Below are 20,950 nucleotides of genomic sequence, written 5' to 3' on the forward strand. Positions count from 1 at the left end.
TCCTCAGCTGCATCACTCACTACAGAGCTGGAAGCAACATCAAATGAACTGTGTGTTGGGAACTTCATGAAGCCGGCTTGCGTGTCTGAGCAGGACTCTGGAGCAGTGGAAACAGGTTCTGATGAATCATGCTTCACTATCTGCCAGTCTGATGGACGGGTCTGGGTCTGGTGGATGTCAGGAGAACACTGTACCAGAATACATAGTGCCAACAGTAAAGTTTGGTGGAGGAGGGATAATTGGCTGGGGCTGTTTTTCAGGGTTTAGTTCCAGTGAAGTGTGATATTAATGCTGCAGCATATAAAGACATTATATGCTTCCAACTTTGTGGCAGCAGTTTTGGGAAGAGCATTCCTGTTTTAGCATGACTGAGCCCCTGTACACAAAGCAAGCTCCATAAAGCTCCATGGATTGATGAGTCTGGTATGGAGGGACTCCAGTGACCTGCATAGAGCTCCAACCTCAACTCCACCGAACTCCTTTGGGTTAAACTGGAACGTCAATTGTGAGCCAGGCCCTCTTGCCCAGCATCAATGCCTGCCCTCACAAATGCTCTTCTGACTGGAAGGGCACAAATTCCCAGACACACCCTGGAAAGCTTTCCCAGAACAGCTGAAAGGCGGGCCAAATACATATTCATGCCCATGTTTTTGGAATGGGATGGCAAACAAGCTCATGTAGGTGTGATGGCCAGGTGTCCTTTTGGCCACATAACATCTCAAAATAAATGTCACATATATAAAACAGAGCAGATTAATGTGAATGTTTTATCTGATCTCTTTTGTTTGTTGTTTTCTTTTGAAGTTGGCACACTAAGTACTAAATGATGGTACATCTGTTTGACTGGTCAGTCTGCTTCAGTTTCTATTCCTTGTGTGAGTAATGTGATAAGACAGTTGTTTTGTCCTCTGTTTTAAGTGCAGCTGCTGCTGCTCACTACTGCGTGAAATCACAGTTTGACCTCCATTAACGTGCAGGAGTCTCGTAAAGTAGAGTGGACACATCAGCGGGGGGTTCTGTGCTACATGCGGCCTTAAGTGGACGATCGGTGAGAGTTAAAAAGACACAGCAGGAGTGACCGAGACAGCCGTGCTGAAGCGGAAAAAGAGAGATACTAAACAGCAAATTTTGTTCGAGAATTATTTTCACTTTAATTATTTTATGTTTTAATTTATAATTCTTCATGAAATTCTATTTGAAGCACACGCGATTATAAATCAGATAAAATTAAATTTTTTAGTGGTTTCCAAAAATTTTTTTTTTAAAAAGTCAGTAAGACTGTTACTGTATCAACACTAAAGTTCAGAATTTTTTAATTTCCTCCATCTAAGGTTCATTTTCTTCTTTCCTTCTTTAATGTATTAAAATTTGTCTTGATTATTTAATTAAGACAAATTATCGTGCTGTTCATTCAAACTGAGATGGACACCAACAAATACTGCAGGAGTTCATTCAACAACAGAGATTTTGCAGCGTAGACAAATCTAAAAACATCGGACTGCACAAAAAGTTCCAGTTTTTCCTCTTTCACTTCTGTTTATCTTTAAAAAGACCCAATAGGCAGCTATAGCACTGTGGAGAAGTCCGAGACCAACATTGATTTTTTAATTTCCAGAGACTCACTTTCAGTTTCTCAAAGAAATCTGCCGACACGCCTCCAAAGATCAGTCAGATCATTTTCTGAAGTAATCAATCACATTCAGTGATGTTGAGGTCTGGACTCTTGGGTGGTCAGTCCACTGTTCAGCTTCTTTGTTTGATGTGTGTCTCTTTCTCAGTGAGGTTCTTCTTGAACAGCTACACATCCTTTCAGACCCAGAGCACCAAGTTGTCTTCTCACAGTGGAAGGATGGACAGAAACAACTGTAGATGTTTTCAGATCTGAAGCAGCTTGATTTTCTCCTCTCTCTTAAAGATAAAAGCTTTAAGTGCTGTTTGTCTCACAGTTGGGGACAGTTTTGGTGCCTAACAGGTCTTCCAGGTGGTTGTTAGGAGACCCATTTTCTCTGTAGCTTCTCTGCAACTTCTGTTTTGTAAACTCCTGTTTTTTTCCCCACATATTTTCATTTGACCTTTTCCTTCCTCATAAGTGGATTATCTTATATCCAATTTCCAAAATGCTGTTGAGAGACCTCAGTTGTAACTGTTCTGGAAGAGTTTAAGCTCCAATAGGTACACAAAAGTAAAGAGTGAGCAAATGAAATACTGATAGATTTGATATTATATTTAGAAAAGACAATAAAAATATATGGTATCAACTTATGGTATAATGCAAAACTATACTGCACAATAAAAATATACTATTGTCACTATCCAAAAAAACCCAAGTATCTCCAAAATGTCAGCTTTACAGGAGAAGGCAAGAATACTTTAATTTTAATTACGAAAAAAAAAATCTGAACAATGCCATAGTATACTGTACTATACTGTACAATAAAACTACACTATATAATTCAACACAACTTCACTACATTATACTACACTATACAGCTATACTATACTATGTTATACATTAAAACTATACTACACTACATTATAGTCTTCAGTACAACTATGGGTGGGCAATATGACGCCATTTTATCAATATCACAAATTACAGTACCCTTTTCTGAGCATATTGTGTATATCAGCAGTACTTAAGGAGCATACTTAATACTGTTTAATTGGATTTAGTGCACTGCAGTTTGTAAAACAATTAAAAAACTGTAGGTTTATAGTCATTATTTCATATATTATTATATATTATATTATTTTTTATATGTGGCACCACAAGCTCTATTTTGTCTTTCTACTTATTAAATCTCAGAAAAACAAAACGTTGTGTTGCATATCATGTAACTGAAAATGCATTACAATACTGTGATATATTCACCATATCATAATCCCATAAGTAAAACTATATTGTACACTACTTTAATGTTGACCAGAATGGCATCACAAATTTTATCAAATAGTGTTATAATAAATCAAAATAAATTCTAACATTTCAAAATCCAGTTAGATCGACTGAATCTCCACCGTCATACTGATGCACCATTTCTTTCTACAGTCACTGCTAGAAAATAAAGGTACTATAAGTAAGTGCAGTCATGTCGTTTCCCACACCTTGTGACCACATGAATAGAAAATACAGGTAAATTAACTGGATGGTGCTGTATACCTGTCGTTCTTGCACTGTTGCTCTTTCTTCGTCCTCTGAAGGAGGGATGGCGATCACCAGGCTGGGCGGCTTCTTGTTCTTCAGCCTGCTGTCTGATTGGCTGCCGTTACCATTTGGCCCCTCCCCTTCTTGTGATGCCATCTTGACCCCCTCTTAGTCCTGGAAGAAAGACAAAGCACACAAAAGAAAGAGCACATTTAGAGTTTCCATCCAAAACTCAAACAAAGGCTCTAACAAGCACAGATGAGCGCATTCATCTATAACGCCCACTTACAGGCAGGAAGCGGCAGGGGCTTCTGAACTCCTGTACTCGTGACAGACTCCACACAAGACAGCACAGCAGAGCTAAGCATCAAGTACTCATGGAAGTCCACAGGAAGGGAAAATGAATAGCTAAGAAAGCATCTAAATACTGTAATACTCCAGACTGTTCCTCCTCTCACTGGCATCACAGCTGGGTTTAACCAATCAGCTTCAAGCACCATGGAAAACCACCACAACATTTGAATTCATGCCATTTCCCCTCCTGGAAAACCGTCATTATGTAAATGTATCAGGTTTAAAATCCTGGACTGGAATAGAAACACTGTTTGCTTGATTCAGAAGCTCTGGAATCCTTATACTGTCGTATGTAAAAGTTTAGGCATCCCTTGTCAAATTACATGCCTTCTGATATTCCAAGTGAAAGAGTGAAAATGATCCACAGGGAATACACTTCTGCACATCTTATTACACAGTTTACTGCTTATTTAAAAGGAGGGATAATACAAATGTGACCCGTGAAAAAGTCAAAAATGACATATTTAAGAAGAGGACACTGCATTTTAGGTCAGAATCAGATTATTCAGTGCATGTAAACTCTTACTCTGATTTCTTTCAGTTTTCTCAGTCTGTGCATGTCTGAAAACAGACTGCGGTGCTGGAAATAAGTGAGCAGCACTGCCGCGGGACAGCAGGAAAACACTGAACGACACTGAAACTGACTACACGTTTGACAAAATTAAGGATTTAAAATGTTCATCTTCTATATGATGCATGTTCATATTTTTAGGTAAAGTGGCGCGATGTTTAAAAAAAAAAAAAAAAAAAAGCTGCAGCATGAAGTGCGTTTTACATTACATTTACATCACATCTTCAACTGGGACTTTATTAGCTGCATGTAAAGCAAATATCTGACTACTGTCTGACTCATGTAGACCCAGACTTTCCGATCATCTGATTACTCAAGTGCAGGTAAACCTGTTGATCGGATTTCTGACTTAATCGTAACAAAACTTTCTGCAGTTGGAAATTGGACAATTAAGTGCATGTAAACTCGCTCATTGTTAAGTTTGACTTGTGTACACACTTTAAACTCTTGATTGCTCATTTAAATCAACAAATTGATCAGTAGATTACTCAATTACTAACATACTGACAGCGCTAGACAGAAGGTGATTCACAGTAGTTCAATGCTTTGAGTAAACAAACTGAAAAGTTTCTTTAAAACCTTTAAAGTATTATATGATGAAACATTCACCGTGTAAAACTTTCTCACAATCTTCCATCAAAATATAATGACTTTTGATTCTAAAATGTCTTCTGAGCTTTGATTACATAACTGCGCACCAGCAGGCACAGAAATATAACAACAACAACTGATAATACCATGTTTTACCTCCATCTCCCACCACCTCTACCTCTCATAGAGAGAAGACGCTCAGGCAGTTAACAGAGCCTCCCTGATACACTTTCACTAAGAAATCCGTCACAGTACGGAAGGAAGTTTGCTTCATTAGTTTTGCCCTCGAGCTACAGTGCTAATGTAATGGAATTAATGGAAAGTAATGGAAGTTTATGTACATCAAGTAGTGCTGTGGAAACTCAAACAGACTTGCTTATCTGGTTTCAGCCATTGTATGACATACTTATCTATAAACAAAGCACGCTGCTAAGTCCATTTTATAGATAGTCCTACTGAACAGCCATTAAAGCAGGGCACATGAAGAGAGGCATGAAATTCATTATAGTCATGCCTCAACAAAGAGAGCAGATTACACCTTCACTCAAAGCAAAACCCACAGGCCCTGTTCCAATCCACACAGCACACTCCACAACGATCCCTGTTCCAATCCACGCAGCACACTCCACAACGATCCCTGTTCCAATCCACGCAGCACACTCCACAACGATCCCTGTTCCAATCCACACAGGACACTCCACAGCGATCCCTGTTCCAATCCACACAGGACACTCCACAACGATCCCTGTTCCAATCCACACAGGACACTCCACAACGATCCCTGTTCCAATCCACACAGGACACTCCACAACGATCCCTGTTCCAATCCACACAGGACACTCCACAGCGATCCCTGTTCCAATCCACACAGGACACTCCACAACGATCCCTGTTCCAATCCATACAGCACACTCCACAACGATCCCTGTTCCAATCCACACAGGACACTAAACAACGATCCCTGTTCCAATCCACGCAGCAAACTCCACAACGATTAGGTCCTACACGTCCTGTCTCAAGGTAGAGTCATAATCATCAACCATAATTATCATCAGCACTAACCAAGGCATGGTGTAGTTTTATACGCATTATTTCTTAAACGCTGCTTACCGATACAAGTGTAGACATTGACCATTACCTATCAAAGCTGCATAAAGAAGAGCGCAGACTTGAACACATTTAACAAACTACACTTGTCCGATTCATGGTAAACATGGAGATTGAGTGCAAAGGTTGAATCAGCTCCAGTGCATGAAATCAAGCGCCAGCCTAGCAGCACCTCATTTACATATCATTTACATGAAGCAAATATTTTAGGAGGGGGCCAATAAAACAACAGCATTCAGCAGCTTGTGAGCCGATGGCTGTGGTTGGAGGTGGAGTTTGAGGTTGCACTGCTCCCCCTACTGACCAAACTTTGTAGTGTTACAATTATGACCACTGAAAAGAATAAAACAGGAAACAAACCACATCTTAATTATTTTGTGGGTGGAGTAAGTGGTATAAAACAGAATCACAGTATAAAGTGGCTTTAAATGGAACACAGAAAATTCACACTATCGGCCATTAAAATTGAACAACATTGGCCTCTAAAATGTCTTCTGAGCTCTACCACATCACTGCGTACCAACAGGCAGAGAAATAGAATAATAACCAACACCAAAAGCGTGAATTTGTCTACTGATACTGGATCTGCTTTGACAAAACTCTGATATTATCAACACATTATCAGCAATATTTTCAAACAGCAATAATTTCAGTGAGCAACCATTAAAATTATATAACATATATATATATATATATATATATATATATATATATATATATATATATATATATATATATATATATATATATATATATATATACACACACTTATATAAGTAATGATGACTAAAATGTGCATGCTGCATTAAAAACTACACTACAATGACACTCAGCAGCATAAAAAAAAAAAAAAAAAAAACAGTAAAATAAATTTAAACTCACATTGCAATAAAAAAGGAACCTGCTTAAAAATGAGTTCACTGAACCGCTAACAGTAAGTTAGTTCTGCAAAATTATTAGTTATTAAAGTAAAGGCAAAATGCTACACGCACTTACCCAAACATAAGACCCTGGAAATGATATCAGAAACAGAGCAATTATCTTGAAGGATGACTCAGTAATGATTATTCTAGTTTACAGGATGCCTCGGACACATTTCCCAACATAAGTGCTTCTTTGTAAGAGTTCCGTCTTGCTTTATCTGCGCAGCTCACATCATATCAGTGCTTTCTCTGGCTTCACTGAGAGTGGCTGTGATCTGTGATCGCACTCCTCAGAGATACATCAACATCAGCATGTCTGCGGAAATCTGACACGAGCCCAATGTCAATGTCAATGCGCTCGCAGGTACAGGGCAAACATGGGGGAGCTATGCTGCTGTTGGCCAAACATACTGACCTTAGACCAGTACAGCATTCTCTCTTAACCACTTACACTTCCGTTATTAATCTTAAGATTTATTATTCAGTGACTAATTTGAATTATTCAGGAACTACAACATCCATATTGGAGCTGGATTAGTTTAGAGTAACTGCAATTTAAGTGATTATCAATGCATTAGTTTAATCCAGTATTAATCTGCAACGTGTGTAGTTTTACAGTCTGAAGGTAATAATTGTGGAGTGATTTTAATCCAGTATGAATCTGCAGTGTGTGTAGTTTTACAGTCTGACGGTAATAATTGTGGAGCGATTTTAATCCAGTATGAATCTGCAGTGTGTGTAGTTTTACAGTCTAACTGTAATAATTGTGGAGTGATTTTAATCCAGTATGAATCTGCAGTGTGTGTAGTTTTACAGTCTGACGGTAATAACTGTGGAGTGATTTTAATCCAGTATGAATCTGCAGTGTGTGTAGTTTTACAGTCTGACGGTAATAATTGTGGAGTGATTTTAATCCAGTATGAATCTGTAGTGTGTGTAGTTTTACAGTCTGATGGTAATAATTGTGGACTGATTTTAATCCAGTATGAATCTGCAGTGTGTGGAGTTTTACAGTCTGACAGTAATAATTGTGGACTGATTTTAATCCAGCATGAATCTACAGTGTGTGTAGTTTTACAGTCTGATGGTAATAATTGTGGACTGATTTTAATCCAGTATGAATCTACAGTGTGTGTAGTTTTACAGTCTGATAGTAATAATTGTGGAGTGATTTTAATCCAGTATGAATCTGCAGTGTGTGTAGTTTTACAGTCTGATAGTAATAATTGTGGAGAGATTTTAATCCAGTATGAATCTGCAGTGTGTAGTTTTACAGTCTGACGGTAATAATTGTGGACTGATTTTAATCCAGTATGAATCTACAGTGTGTGTAGTTTTACAGTCTGACGGTAATAATTATTTTAATCCAGTCAGTTTATAAATTCTGTGTTTTCTGTATAAAAAAAAAAAGTTTATGAAATCTGTGTTGCTGTTATAATAAACTGAAAACGTAAGGCACATTTTTAGCCACTTAGTTTTGTTGTATCAAAAAAAAATTTTTTTTTAAAATAAATAAATAAATAAATATCGCATCGAATCAAGACACCACAGTATTGCATCAAATCATTACACCCCGGCTACCTTTACACTATGTAGATATAAAGATGAAGAATTTGAGGGGTTAAAATTACATAATTAGGCTGGGACTGCACTTCTAATGCTTCCGATATCTCTCCTCCCCAGTTAATTAAAAAAAAAAAAAAAAAAAAAAAAAAAAAAAAAAGATCCACACTCAGCCAGAGTGATGTCACTAATGGAGTCTTTTACAACACGCTGGAGAGAAGTATGCAGTTATAAACCACAGAGACAGGAGGCTGAATCTAACAGAGCTTATTCAGGCTAGTGTTAATAATCTGAATAGCAGCATGGACTGGAAAACCTGTTGATCTGTCAAGCTTCCTCAGATGAAAAAGAATGAATAACAAAAAAACAAACGCGCTAATAAAATGGAGCAGTCTGGTTGTACTCGTTTTGCTTTCCACCCTGAATTCCACCCTGAATGAATCACTTGGAAATCATTTTCTCAAACACAAAATCTCAAACATGCAGGAACAATCAACTCCGTACGCTTTTTGCAGGGTGAAAGGGTTCTTCAGATTGATGGAGATGGTTCTATATAGGACCTTTCTGAAAAGGGTTCTATATAGCACCCAAAAGTGTTATAAGCTCACATCGTAAGAACGTAAGAACCCTTTTGGTGGTGCTATATATAAAAGCCTTTTCCAAAAGGTTCTCTATATAGAACCATATACAGCACATTCTCCACCAATATGAAGAACACTTTCATCATGTAAAAAGCTTTGTGTGTTGTAGGTTGTATATAGAACCATTGAACCATCTTTTTTTAGGAGTGTAAGGCAGTTTATTTCTTTATATATATATATATATATATATATATATATATATATATATATATATATATATATATATATATATATATATATATATATATATATATAAAAACATTAGTTTTTTTTACCTTATTTATTTTTTTATGTAGCTGAATTCTGTTTGATTATTTGTCGTTATTGTTGTTATTTTTCTTCCCTTGCTTTTGGCACATATGGCTGCAACAGTATGTGAGAAAGTATGAAAACGACTGTAAAGTGGATCAGAAATCAGAGAATTGACTTGATAGATAAATTCATTAATTATTCAATTAGCCCGATGTGTTTAGGGTGGAAAACAGATCATGCTCTTTCTGGCAATCAGTCTCTTACAAGCTGCTTATAATGAGTAACTGATGACTCACCCTAACAAGAATAACATGTTGCTAAATCTGTGTTTAGTTGGAATTCTGTATAATCCGTTGAATTCTGGGACAGGCCTTTCCTGGCTAATCTCAACGAAGGGCAGAGAACTCCCAGAAACGATCCTATTTATAGCTACCTGACTGAGGATGACCAGAGATCTACACGCTAATTAATTAACGTTGCTAGCACGTCCAGCTCAAGTAGTCTGTGTGAGTGAATCACTACTATTTGGGCTGGAAAGGCAAAACGGAGCTAATCCGGAAAGATTAGCACACCCAGCTACAGAGAAACACCTGCTGATGCTTCACAATCCTAAAACAGTCTGGATTAGAAAGGATTTGCTTGCTACAAAATCAAAAGCTTTCCTCGAGTCACAGAACAAGTTTAAACTTTCAATGCCAGGTCAATAAAAACAGCTATTACTGCCTTTCAAATCCTCCTCTTTTTATAACGTGATCTCTCAAATCACCACAACTATCAATAGTCATAATGACTATTTGCCCTTTTCACAAACATCAAACACCTACTTTATCCACCTTTAACAAGATCAACAATGCCACTAGATGCCTGCTGCACTAAACGCTGTTTTACTCAGTGGGAAAGGTGCAGAAATAACACATGAACTTGAAACTTGGAAGTGAAGGTACTGTGAAATGTACCTAAAGTCCCTGATGCAATGGAGCTTTAGCTTTTTAACAGCTATTACAGTTTTAAACTGGAGCAACGCGGCACAAGCAGCAAACCAGAACTGCTAGATAACAGCACATTTCTGTTTTCTCACAGTGGACAATGAGTGTCTATTCAAGTGGACCTATTATGCTTTTCCATTTTTTCCCCTTTCCATTAGTGTGTTTTGTAGCTCTTCATGTGTCTAAACGTTCGGCCAAAGTATACAGCACAGAGAGAAACTCTCTCCCAAAGAAACCACCTTTCTCAGCTGTCTGAAATCTCTCGTTGGAATGAAGGCCTCTTTCTGTTACAAGGTGACATCATCTTGTAACACAATTCTTACTGCCCTCCTACCGGCAAGCTTCGGTAGGCAACACCATTGAAATAACAGTCACAGCAGAGTTTACAGCTGATCAGGGGAGAAAGGTCTGTCTGCAAGTGATGCTCAGTTCTTTTCAATGTCATTTCAGTAAGAAAGAAAAGCGCCGAGTTGTACTTGAGAGTCATTAATTTTATTTTGTGCCCAAATTTCACTGCCAGCCTTATATCCACTCCACTTTCCACAGGAACAGTAAGAGCCAGCCTATTACAGGAGACACAGTGTTGCATTAGGCTCCTTACACACAGAATGAGCAGGATTTGTGGGTTGCTCTTTAAACACACTAGCCAAAGTTGGCTGAGAGACAGAGAGAGAGCAGCAGTGGTTGAGCGAGCTAGAGAATGAACGAAGAGAGGAAGCAGTATTAGTGAGAACAAGGCAGCACACCAGAGAAAAACTATTTTTCCCGGATTGTTTTACAGCAGTTACGTTCCAACACCTCCACACAGCCCTGTGGGAGAATTGTGTGTGAATGCATCTGAAGCGCACACTTCATCCTGTCTGCTGCTGTGGTGTTTCTCTGCAAGACAGGGGCGGAACCGATCTGGTGGTCACCAACCACAACAGAGAGAGCAAGCTGATTAATCAAACTAGCAAACTGGGCTCATCAGGAGCAAAAGTTTAAGGCAGAGCAAAGTAAGTCTGTGTTTTCTTTTACATTTTTAGCTTATATAAGTACACTAGCACATACTGACAAATTTACAGCCACACTGGCAAAATGGACATAAATGCTGTGGCTCCCAATGTGGTTTGATTTATTGTTGAAAGGACAAAACAGATATGCTTAACATTTGGGCTGGCGACCACTGGGTTAGAGAGACGTTACAACCTTTACTTCATGCTGAGCAATGCATGACAAATATTTGTGCACTCACTGTTAATCTGAGCTATATTCAGAAGCAACACTTGCAGACAGAAATAGCATGAACACGACGGGTGTGATCATATATTAATCCGAGAGTCTATTCTGTAAGGGGCAGCCATAAGTGAACACTACATACTGTAAACGTGGCCCGAGCGCTGTTTATTTTGACTCAGCATCACGTGATTTACTTGAAGGAGAACTAAATACTAACCTGCTAAGAAAAAAAAATTACAGAATGTCTGAAGACAAACATACATCAGAACATGTGCTTTGACTCAACACAACACAGGATGCTGGGAGTGTGCTTCAGAAAAAAAACAATTCCAAATACATGACACACAAACGATTTCTGGATAAACATTCCACCGTGCTGCGCTGTTCACTAGGCAGGTAATGATCGCAAATTATTTTTATCACAAAACAGAACAGCTTAGTTTAAGTAGGGCTGCAAGGATCAGCCGTCAAAGCCGGTTTTGTTTTCTTTCTTGTCTTTGTTATGTTTTGTATAGGCTTTACTGGTTTATTCTGTTTGTGAGTGTTTCTTTTAATTCTCAACGTGGGCCAAGAAGGTTATGATGTTGAACAGGAAACTGGTTGAGAGAGAGACTTTCCTTCAAATCTTTCCAGACCTGCCGGCAGAAAGACTTTACGTGGCTGCTCAAGAGTCCTCTCAGGCCTGCCAGCACAGAGATTTTACACGGCAGTTTCAGAATCTGCTCGGGCCTGCCAGCACAGAGATTTTACACGGCAGTTTCAGAATCTGCTCGGGCCTGCCAGCACAGAGATTTTACACGGCAGTTTCAGAATCTGCTCGGGCCTGCCAGCACAGAGATTTTACACGGCAGTTTCAGAATCTGCTCGGGCCTGCCAGCACAGAGATTTTACACGGCAGTTTCAGAATCTGCTCGGGCCTGCCAGCACAGAGATTTTACACGGCAATTTCAGAATCTGCTCGGGCCTGCCAGCACAGAGATTTTACACGGCAATTTCAGAATCTGCTCGGGCCTGCCAGCACAGAGCCTGCTAACAGACAGATTATACCTCAATTAAACAGCCTTCTTGGACAGCTGGCAGAGAGACTGCATACAACAATTAAAGAGCCTTCTATGGCCTGCCAACAGAGACAGTTTACACAACATTTAAAGAGTTTTTTCCAGCCTACGTGCGGAAAGATTTTACACTGCGGTTAAGGAGTCTTTTCGGATCTGCCTGCAGAGAGATTGTACACTGTGGTTAAAGACCCTTTTCAGCCTGCCTGCAAAAAGATTGTACACTGCTGTTAACAAATGTTTTCAGTTCTGTATAGATAGAGATAATACACTACCATTAAAATGTCTTTTTGGGCCTGCCAGCAGAGATTGTACACTGCGGTTAAAGAACCTTCCCAGACCTGCCAGCAGATTTTACATGACAGGTAAGTTAGAGCATAGAATTCCTCTTTAAATAGAATTGCTAATCTGGTTTACAAATAATGGACAAAAGAGAGTAACCAATCGGCAGATGCATAGAACTAATCTGCATTTATATTTCCTTTAAAAACAGTGTAAAGCCATCTCGACCAAGCCATCCGTTTAAGGACTGAGTACAGAACGGTCATTGATGGAGTCACGATAATAAAATGTCATTTTACTGAGAGTAAAATAAAGTTACAGAAGCAAAGAGAATAACAGAATTTCACAACCAATTAACATTACAGAAACGAACAATTCTGAAAACTTCACCACAAGCAAGAAGCTCTGTCGAAAGGTCAAGAACGTTCTTGATTGAGCTCACTATCTAAAGGAGCAGCTCAACTGATCTAGCAAATTCTAACCAGTGGCTGAAGATGATCATTCGTTCCTGAAACATCAGAATTTATTGACCAAATTATTCTAACTGAACAGTCAGTAATGGAATCACAATGAGGGAACACTGTTTCACTCATTCCCAGCACACTGTCCGGAGTGTGTGGCTAGGTCTTGGTTCCTATATTCAGCTGCGGACAATTCTTAGCGTGCACAAGAGCCAGTTCCACACATGCCAATGCCCGGCCAGCCAGCTGTCCCCTCCCCTGTAACCATGGAGACAAGCAGAAACGCAGGCACGCAGGATGCGGAATTTTGGTTGGCCCACTGATGGCGGCATAATCCTGTTAACGCACCCAAGGATAAGCAGTCAGGTTTGACTTTCCATTTCAGTGCTATATGAACATGGATAAGGATATTTACATTCCTGCAGTCAGTCAGGTATGTACTGGAGGTGGGAGAACCTTTATCTAATAAACAGGCATATTCAGTTCTAAACTCCCAGAATTCTCAATTATCTCTATGGATTAAAAGCAAGCTGTCATTTTCACTGTGCAGGTTGCAAACCACATTTGGGTTGTAAGTAGCAGAGGAGCTGCTTCATTATTTTTTTTTTTCATATGGATTTAATGAAAGAGTATTGTGTATACAGTTTAAGAGAAAGAAACAATGATTTTTTGCATCATTGCTTAAAAGTGAAAAGTGATCATTTATAATGGAACTCAAATCTAAACGTAATTCACAGCTTAACATACTATGTAAGCAAAGCAACTGTGCAGAAAATTAAAGTAACATCTACATCTATCTTACCCCGGTCTTCTAAAGGTTAATGTTGAGGCCTTAAATGAAGTAGCTATGCCATTAATAATCCAGTATCTTCTATCAACTGTTCAGTAACTACTATAAATAATTCAGCAATTACTATGAATTATTCAGTATCTATTACAACTATTGTGTCTCATGAGGTACTCACCAACTACTATGAATTGCTCAGTTATTAATATAAATCATTCAGCAATTACTATGAATTATTCAGTATGTATTATAAATCATTCAGCAAAAACTATAAATTATTCAGTATGTACTACAAATTATTCAGGAACTACTATCATTTATTCAGTAACTACTATGACTTACTTAGCATCAACAATGAATTATTTAGTATGTACTATAAATTGTTCAATGGACTGGCAAGGTAGATGTTTCCTACCTCCTGCCCAATGACCACTGGGACAGGCTCCACCACCCCCTGTGATCCAGAAGGATAAGCAGCCTAGATAGTGTGTGTGTGTGTGTGTGTGTGTGTGTGTGTGTGTGTGTGTGTGTGTACGTACGTACAGTATCTGCAATAAATTATTAAGTAACTAACATGAATTATTCATCAACTACTGTACGTTATTTAACTATCATTCAACAACTTAGAGATTAGTAGTGATTAAACACTTACAGTTCATATTTGGAGACGTCATTCAAGACTGACCAAGTTTTAGCGTCACAACTCAACAAATAATATCAGGAGTTATAATTCAGCATGCTGTGCACCTCAAAGCCTTTATGAAACACGTTCAGAGCTGAACAGAACACTGCCGACACAGTACGCTGACGCCGTCTATAAAAGTCACAGGACACCCACACGCACTGAAATTAACATCAACCATTCTACTCTCACACTAGACCAGCACGGGTGTTAAAAGCATGAGGCACAGGTGTAAAGCCGCACACACACGGTGTTATATGAAAATCACACAGAAGCTGCAATAATTTCATTTTTTTCAGAATTTAGTGTGTCCACTCATCACCTTCATTACAGCTTCCATTCTTTTCAGGAGGCTCACTTTCAATTTCTCAAAGAGATCTGCAGACGCGTCTCCACAGGTCAGTCTTACAATTTAATTATTAAATTGTTAATTGGTTAATCATTTTTTGAAGTAATCAAACAAATTCAGTGATGCTGAGGTCTGGACTTTGGGGTGGTCAGGCCATTGCTCTGCCTCTTTGTTTGATGTGTGCGTCTCCTTTTCTCAGTGTGGGCTTCTTGAACAGCTACACATCCTTTCAGACCCATAGCGCAGAGTCGTCTTCTCACAGTGGAACGATGGACAGAAACACCTGTGGATGTTTTCAGATCTGAAGCGGCTTGATTTTCTCCTCTCTCTTAAAGATGAAAGCTTTAAGTGCTGTTTATCTGATGAGGACAGTGTTGGTGTCGACCAGGTCTTCCAGGTGGTGGTAGGAGGCACATTTTCTCCATAGCTTTAAAATAAGTTTTTGAAACTTACTGTCCTTTGACTTCCCCCCTCCTATAATAGACAGAGCTAGAAAAATGCATACTTTTCTGTTCAATATGTTTTATGTATATTATGTAAAAAAACTCAGTATTAAGAAAGTCATGCATGAACAGACTAGCACAGACCTGCATATGGGCAGAGATGTTAGAAGTGAGGAGACTGGCCACTCAACATGGCTTCTGTTTACATAGTAAGTCCTACCTTCAAGAAAAAGAGCCAATCAGCTTGCTGGTTACACCACGAGCTGGGAAAGCACAGTAACCAGAACAACCCAACAATCCATTCTAAAGAAACTTGCAGTGCAAGAACTGTTCACAGCGGCGGTGATAAGAACCAGACATCCACCTCTAAAACAAACCACTGAATGACTTTGTTTATATTAACAATTTAATTTTAATACAGTGAAAACATTTACATTACCTTTAAACCAGATGATTTTCATAAGCGGTAATGTTTATCTCTGATGCAAAAAAAAAACAGACAAATCTTTCACGGACCACTGTTTTCCATATTTATGCTTATTTGCAAGAAAACTAAAATATCATCATCATCATCGTCATCATCATCATCATCATCAGTGTTTTGAGCATCAGTACACACACGCAAACTCTGGCAAAGGCTAGAATTATCAACACACGATTTTCTCATCAGCGCATCTCCACATTTACTGAGTCATCTGAGACAGAAAAACAGCCTCGTTCTATCACGCGTTCCTTCACAGAGCTGTTAGATTTGCTTCACACTTACTTCTTCTTGCTCGAGGAGCTGTTGTTTCTGTTGTGCAGACGAAAGCCAAAAAGAGGAACTGTTCGTCAGCTTTGAGCCCAATACATTCCCTCCTCACTTTCCAGGCCGACATTCAGCTACACATACACACACAGGAAAGGGGAAACACAGAAAACAACGTTTAATGTGTTTTATCAAGCCTTTAAAATGATCATTTGGCAAAAAAGGAGAGACAACGTGCTTTGGGTGGGTAACGACATTTGGGTGAAGTGGAAAACGTTAAGTGGAACGTTAGATTTTTTGGAAAATATTGGGTAACTTCAAAGAAACTGTTCAGCAACAAACTGAACTATTGCTTTGAAGTTAACCAATATTTTCCATAACAATCACAACATATGATAATACTGCCTTTATAACAGTCCAGTATGATACAGTGGTGTCTCCATTTTTTGGTACAGCAAAAATAAAGCACGGCTGAAATCCTGCCCTATGTTGACCTTTTCATTTTTAGCTGAATACAGCATTCAATATTCCAACAGTACAATATTTGGACTGCAGAACAGCACGGTGGAGTAGATCAATTCAGACTGACAGCAGCAAAATAGAAACACTAAACTAAGGTTGTACTTCATAAACGCTGTTCGCCACTTAAAGGGCCCATATCACTGAAAACCAGCGTGTCCTCACTTTTATGAAACAAGATTTTGATGAGACATCTGAACAGCGTTACAGTTTCAGGATCAAATCACACAGTCCACATATGGAAACAAGGCCGCAAAGACTGCCAGCTTTGAATGTAGTGCGTTTGTGATGTCACAAAAGCCAGCACATTTAAATGTGTTTGCCTAGAGAGTGTAGCCCCACCCATCCACACTTATAAGGAGTGTTTCAGCCTGGACTGCTTTTTGAATGAGGTAAGGCAGACAATCAGAACAGAGCTCAGTTACATACATCAGTCTCAAAGGCGCAGTTACAAAGACAGCCTGTTGGATTCTTTGACAAGAGGTGAATAAACTTAAACATTACAAGCGGACATCGTAAAATATAAAGAAAATGCAGCAAAATTAATAAACACACAGATATTTTATCTCAGTAACAACCTAAATGCTCTCGTCTTCTGGAGTACAATACATACGTCATGAAATATTGTTTTTAAATCTTGGTTAAAAATCTGTCAATATTGATATGATTCCAACAGATCTGCATCCTGTAGGTAAGATATGATACGCTGTACTGTTACAACTCTGCCTCCCGTCTACAGTCACTAGAGAAAAAGGGAAGAATAAACAGAACTTCAGCTTGCAGCTGAGGGTCAATGTGGGGTCACATGGTTTAGTGTGTAAAGAAATAGCCATGTGACCCCACACTGGAAATAACCAGCTTCACTGTCCAAAAACCGCAAGCAAGTATAAAAAAAATAAATAACCAAGAATTTCCCACTGCACTCTGGAACTGCTACTTTTCCCCCAACAGTACGAGTGTTGCTTTTTTTAGTTTTACTTTCATTCTCATTATTTGACTGTGTGATGTTCTCATATCTAAGCTTCCAGATAACTGGACATGGCCATTCAGTCTCCTGAGAAAAAACTGGGAAAAACATTTAAGGGTTCATATCATAAAAAAAAAAACAAATTTTCCTCACTTTCTTGCCAAATAGGTTGATGCGGCACGTAATCACTTTAAAAAAGATCCAAAGCATAATATTCTAATTAGCGTCTCCGTCCATTATCTTATCAATCCGGCACATCAAATCCCATCAGACACTTTCAAATCTCCTGTGTCTACTACAGTTCTTTTATTTGCGCGTTATCAAAAAAATTTGAAAAGCACAACTGAAAAGAAAACCTGAGCGTCATTAAAAGAACATGAGAGAATGACATAAGAAATTGTGACCACAAATTAAAGATGATGTGCACAAATAAAATGAGAGAAATGAACTGTTAATTGTGGGAACAAATTAAGAAATCATGACCACAAAAAATGTGCATACAAATGGGAAAATCTTAAAAATAAATAAAATAAAATAAAAATAAAAAATTAAATAAAAATATTGCAATCATGATCATAAATCTACACAACTACAAATCATTTCAGTTTTCACAACAGGCACTGCACTAAATCCAATTAACAGGCCTAATTATGTGCACTTTGTAATGAAACGTACTTACACAGTGAGTGTGTTTACATGCCCTCAACAGGCCGATCATAATCAGATTTTTGCAGTTATCTGATTATTCAAATGGTCATGTGAACAGCACACTCTGATTTCTTAGACCGAAAGTCTAGAAATCCTGTTAGGAAATCTAATAAAGAGAGCTGGATCTTAGCCTAGTAATCAGATTTCTCAGCGCATGTAAACTCTTACTCTGATTTCTTTCACATTTCTCAGTCTGTAACTGGAAATAAGCAAGCAGCGCTACCTCAAGATGCAGCAAGACATTTTTAGAGTAACGCTGAAACTGACTACAAGCTTGACAAAATGTAGGATTCAAATATTCTTCATCCTCTAGATAATATACTTTCACATTTTTCAGGAAAAGTGGGTGAGTTTATTGTCTGGTTGCAAAGCAGAAATCTGATTACTGCCTGACTCGTATAGGCCTGGAGTTTCCCCCATTATCTGATTACTTATATGCATGTAAATGCACTGATCACATCACTGATAAAATCAGATTTTCTGCAGGTTCCTATATATTAATAAGTGCACGTAAACACACTCAGTGTTCTTTCAGTACAATAACAATAAAATATTATTACATTGCCCACATCTAAGCTCACGTACGGACCTAGACATTCTTATAACTACACTAATTATATGGTCTACAGCTGCCTGCAAATGATTCTAGACCACCAAGCCTTTATTATTTCTTTCTTAATCATATTCAACCTCATTTAAACATTAAGATTCAAGGGGTCAAGGGGTTCATAAGATACAAATGTAAACACAAACTCTCTTCCGTTCCTTCCATCCCAAATCAGAGAGGATAACGACCTTGCCATGGTGGAGATGGTGAAGGCCACACGTAATCCCACATGACTCAGCACGATCTGACACATCACATGCGCACCCTTTTGAAAAAACGAGGTTTCAGCCTAGTTTCAGTTCAGAGATGACTGACTGTTAACGGGCGAATTCTCAGACGAAACTGCACCCATATCAAGAGTTATATTTAGATCATTACATTACATTGCAGTGCGTTTTTAACACAACTGGGGCGTGGTGAGTTTCTCTTTGGTCAGGGTTGTGTTAAACGAGTACAATCAGCTCAGTTTCACTTCCACAGCAAGCACAGAGGTGAAAAACAGCTGGTATCTGTTCTCACATGTTTAAGATGAGGTCAGCCAACCTTAAGTCTGAGTCGCTTTATTATCGGTCTGAGCCTCAGAGAACAGCGAGGGAAGTCAAGGCTATATGGCGAGCAGGATGTGACCAGTACTTCAGATGAGGTTGGTGACCTGTAATCTGACCACATTAGGGCTTGACTCCTGAGCCAGGCTGAATACTTACCACAATAGCTTAGCGAAGGCTTAGCTTTCACATTCAGCCTCCGTACTACAATATTTCTATTATTTAAAAGGTAATTTCACAGATGTTCCTACATTTCTGCACAACAGAATCAACTGATGCATAAAGGAAAGAGTAAGAGTGACTTGTATACTTAAATTTCTTTACAATGGTGTTAATAGAAACTAGGGGTCGTGATGTCAGATATGTCAGGTTTATTAAGGACTCTTCAATGCACTGCTAAAAATTAAACTCAAAACGATGAAGTAACACAGCTTTTCTTGAGTTAACTCAACTTAAAAGACACCAGAGCCCCATTTAAATGCCTTTTAACTTGCCCTTCATCACTTTGACTCACCACCCAGACAGAAGGCCACTCGGTGCATAAATGGAGGAGTGAAGAGCGGATTATTCAAACGGAACACATTTGGCCTCAGCAGGTTAGCCTAAGTTAGCCTCAGCTAGCCATGGAAATGCTGCAAAGCAAAGCAGTTTTTAAGAAGTGGGAGTATAACGTACATAACGTGTGCGAGTACTTGGTTTGTTTTACCAAAATTTGAAGCAGAAACGTGGTGCAATGCCTTTCTTTGTGTTCTTGTTAGCTACGCAGCCTTTAAGTTAAGTGATACCTTTTTAATCCCACATACGGGAAAATTCAACCTCCACATTTCACCCATCCGAGAAGTGAAACACCACATACACTCTAGTGAATACACACACACACTAGGGGGCAGTGACCACACTTGGCCGGAGCGGTGGGCAGCCCTATCCACGGCGCCCAGGGAGCAGTTGGGGGTTAGGTGTCTTGCTCAAGGACACCTCAGTCATGGACTGCCGGCACTGGGGATTGAAACAGCGACCTTCCGGTCACAGGGCCAGATCCCTAACCTCCAGCCCACGACTGCCCAAAGCATGCTAATATATTAGCATGCTAATAAGCCAGCTAGTAGAGGAATGAGAATTTGTATCAGCCGTAAAACAGATGGGGTAGTTTGTAATGTCAACCCCATCAAATCAAATATTTTGGTATTGACATGTTAAGCATTTAAAGTAGTTTATTACTACAGCTTTTGGGAAATGTGTGTCAGGTCACAATGACCTCTGGCCAAGTTCTGCTGCTGAAGGCGCTGGTGTTTGCTTGATTATTCAGCTCATATAACACACTTCATTTGAGCAAATAAAGTAACTAAACACCCTTTAAGTTGGTGCTGGACATTCCCAGAGAGGAAATGACTGGATGAAGGCTTGTTATAACTGGAACTGAAATGGGTGGTGGAGTCCACCCAACTC

At 38.9% G+C, this 20,950-nt stretch overlaps 1 protein-coding gene across 2 annotated transcripts in view; it reads right to left on the bottom strand.

Moving 5' to 3' along the window:
* Positions 1-20,950, bottom strand: part of LOC108424788 (inactive rhomboid protein 2) — a 71,053-nt gene that overhangs the window by 42,923 nt on the left and 7,180 nt on the right. The window contains exons 2-3 of one of the 2 annotated variants that reach the window (XM_017693022.2): positions 16,177-16,292; positions 3,161-3,319 (exon numbers count right to left, since the gene is read on the bottom strand). In XM_017693022.2, coding sequence (XP_017548511.2) covers positions 3,161-3,301 — 141 coding nt within the window. In that variant the 5' untranslated portion in view covers positions 3,302-3,319; positions 16,177-16,292. The remainder of the gene's footprint in view (positions 1-3,160; positions 3,320-16,176; positions 16,293-20,950) is intronic. The other variant, XM_037536581.1, reaches the window with a different exon arrangement.

The sequence above is a fragment of the Pygocentrus nattereri genome, chromosome 30 (genome assembly GCF_015220715.1).
Source record: "Pygocentrus nattereri isolate fPygNat1 chromosome 30, fPygNat1.pri, whole genome shotgun sequence".
Classification (NCBI taxonomy): Eukaryota; Metazoa; Chordata; class Actinopteri; order Characiformes; family Serrasalmidae; genus Pygocentrus; species Pygocentrus nattereri.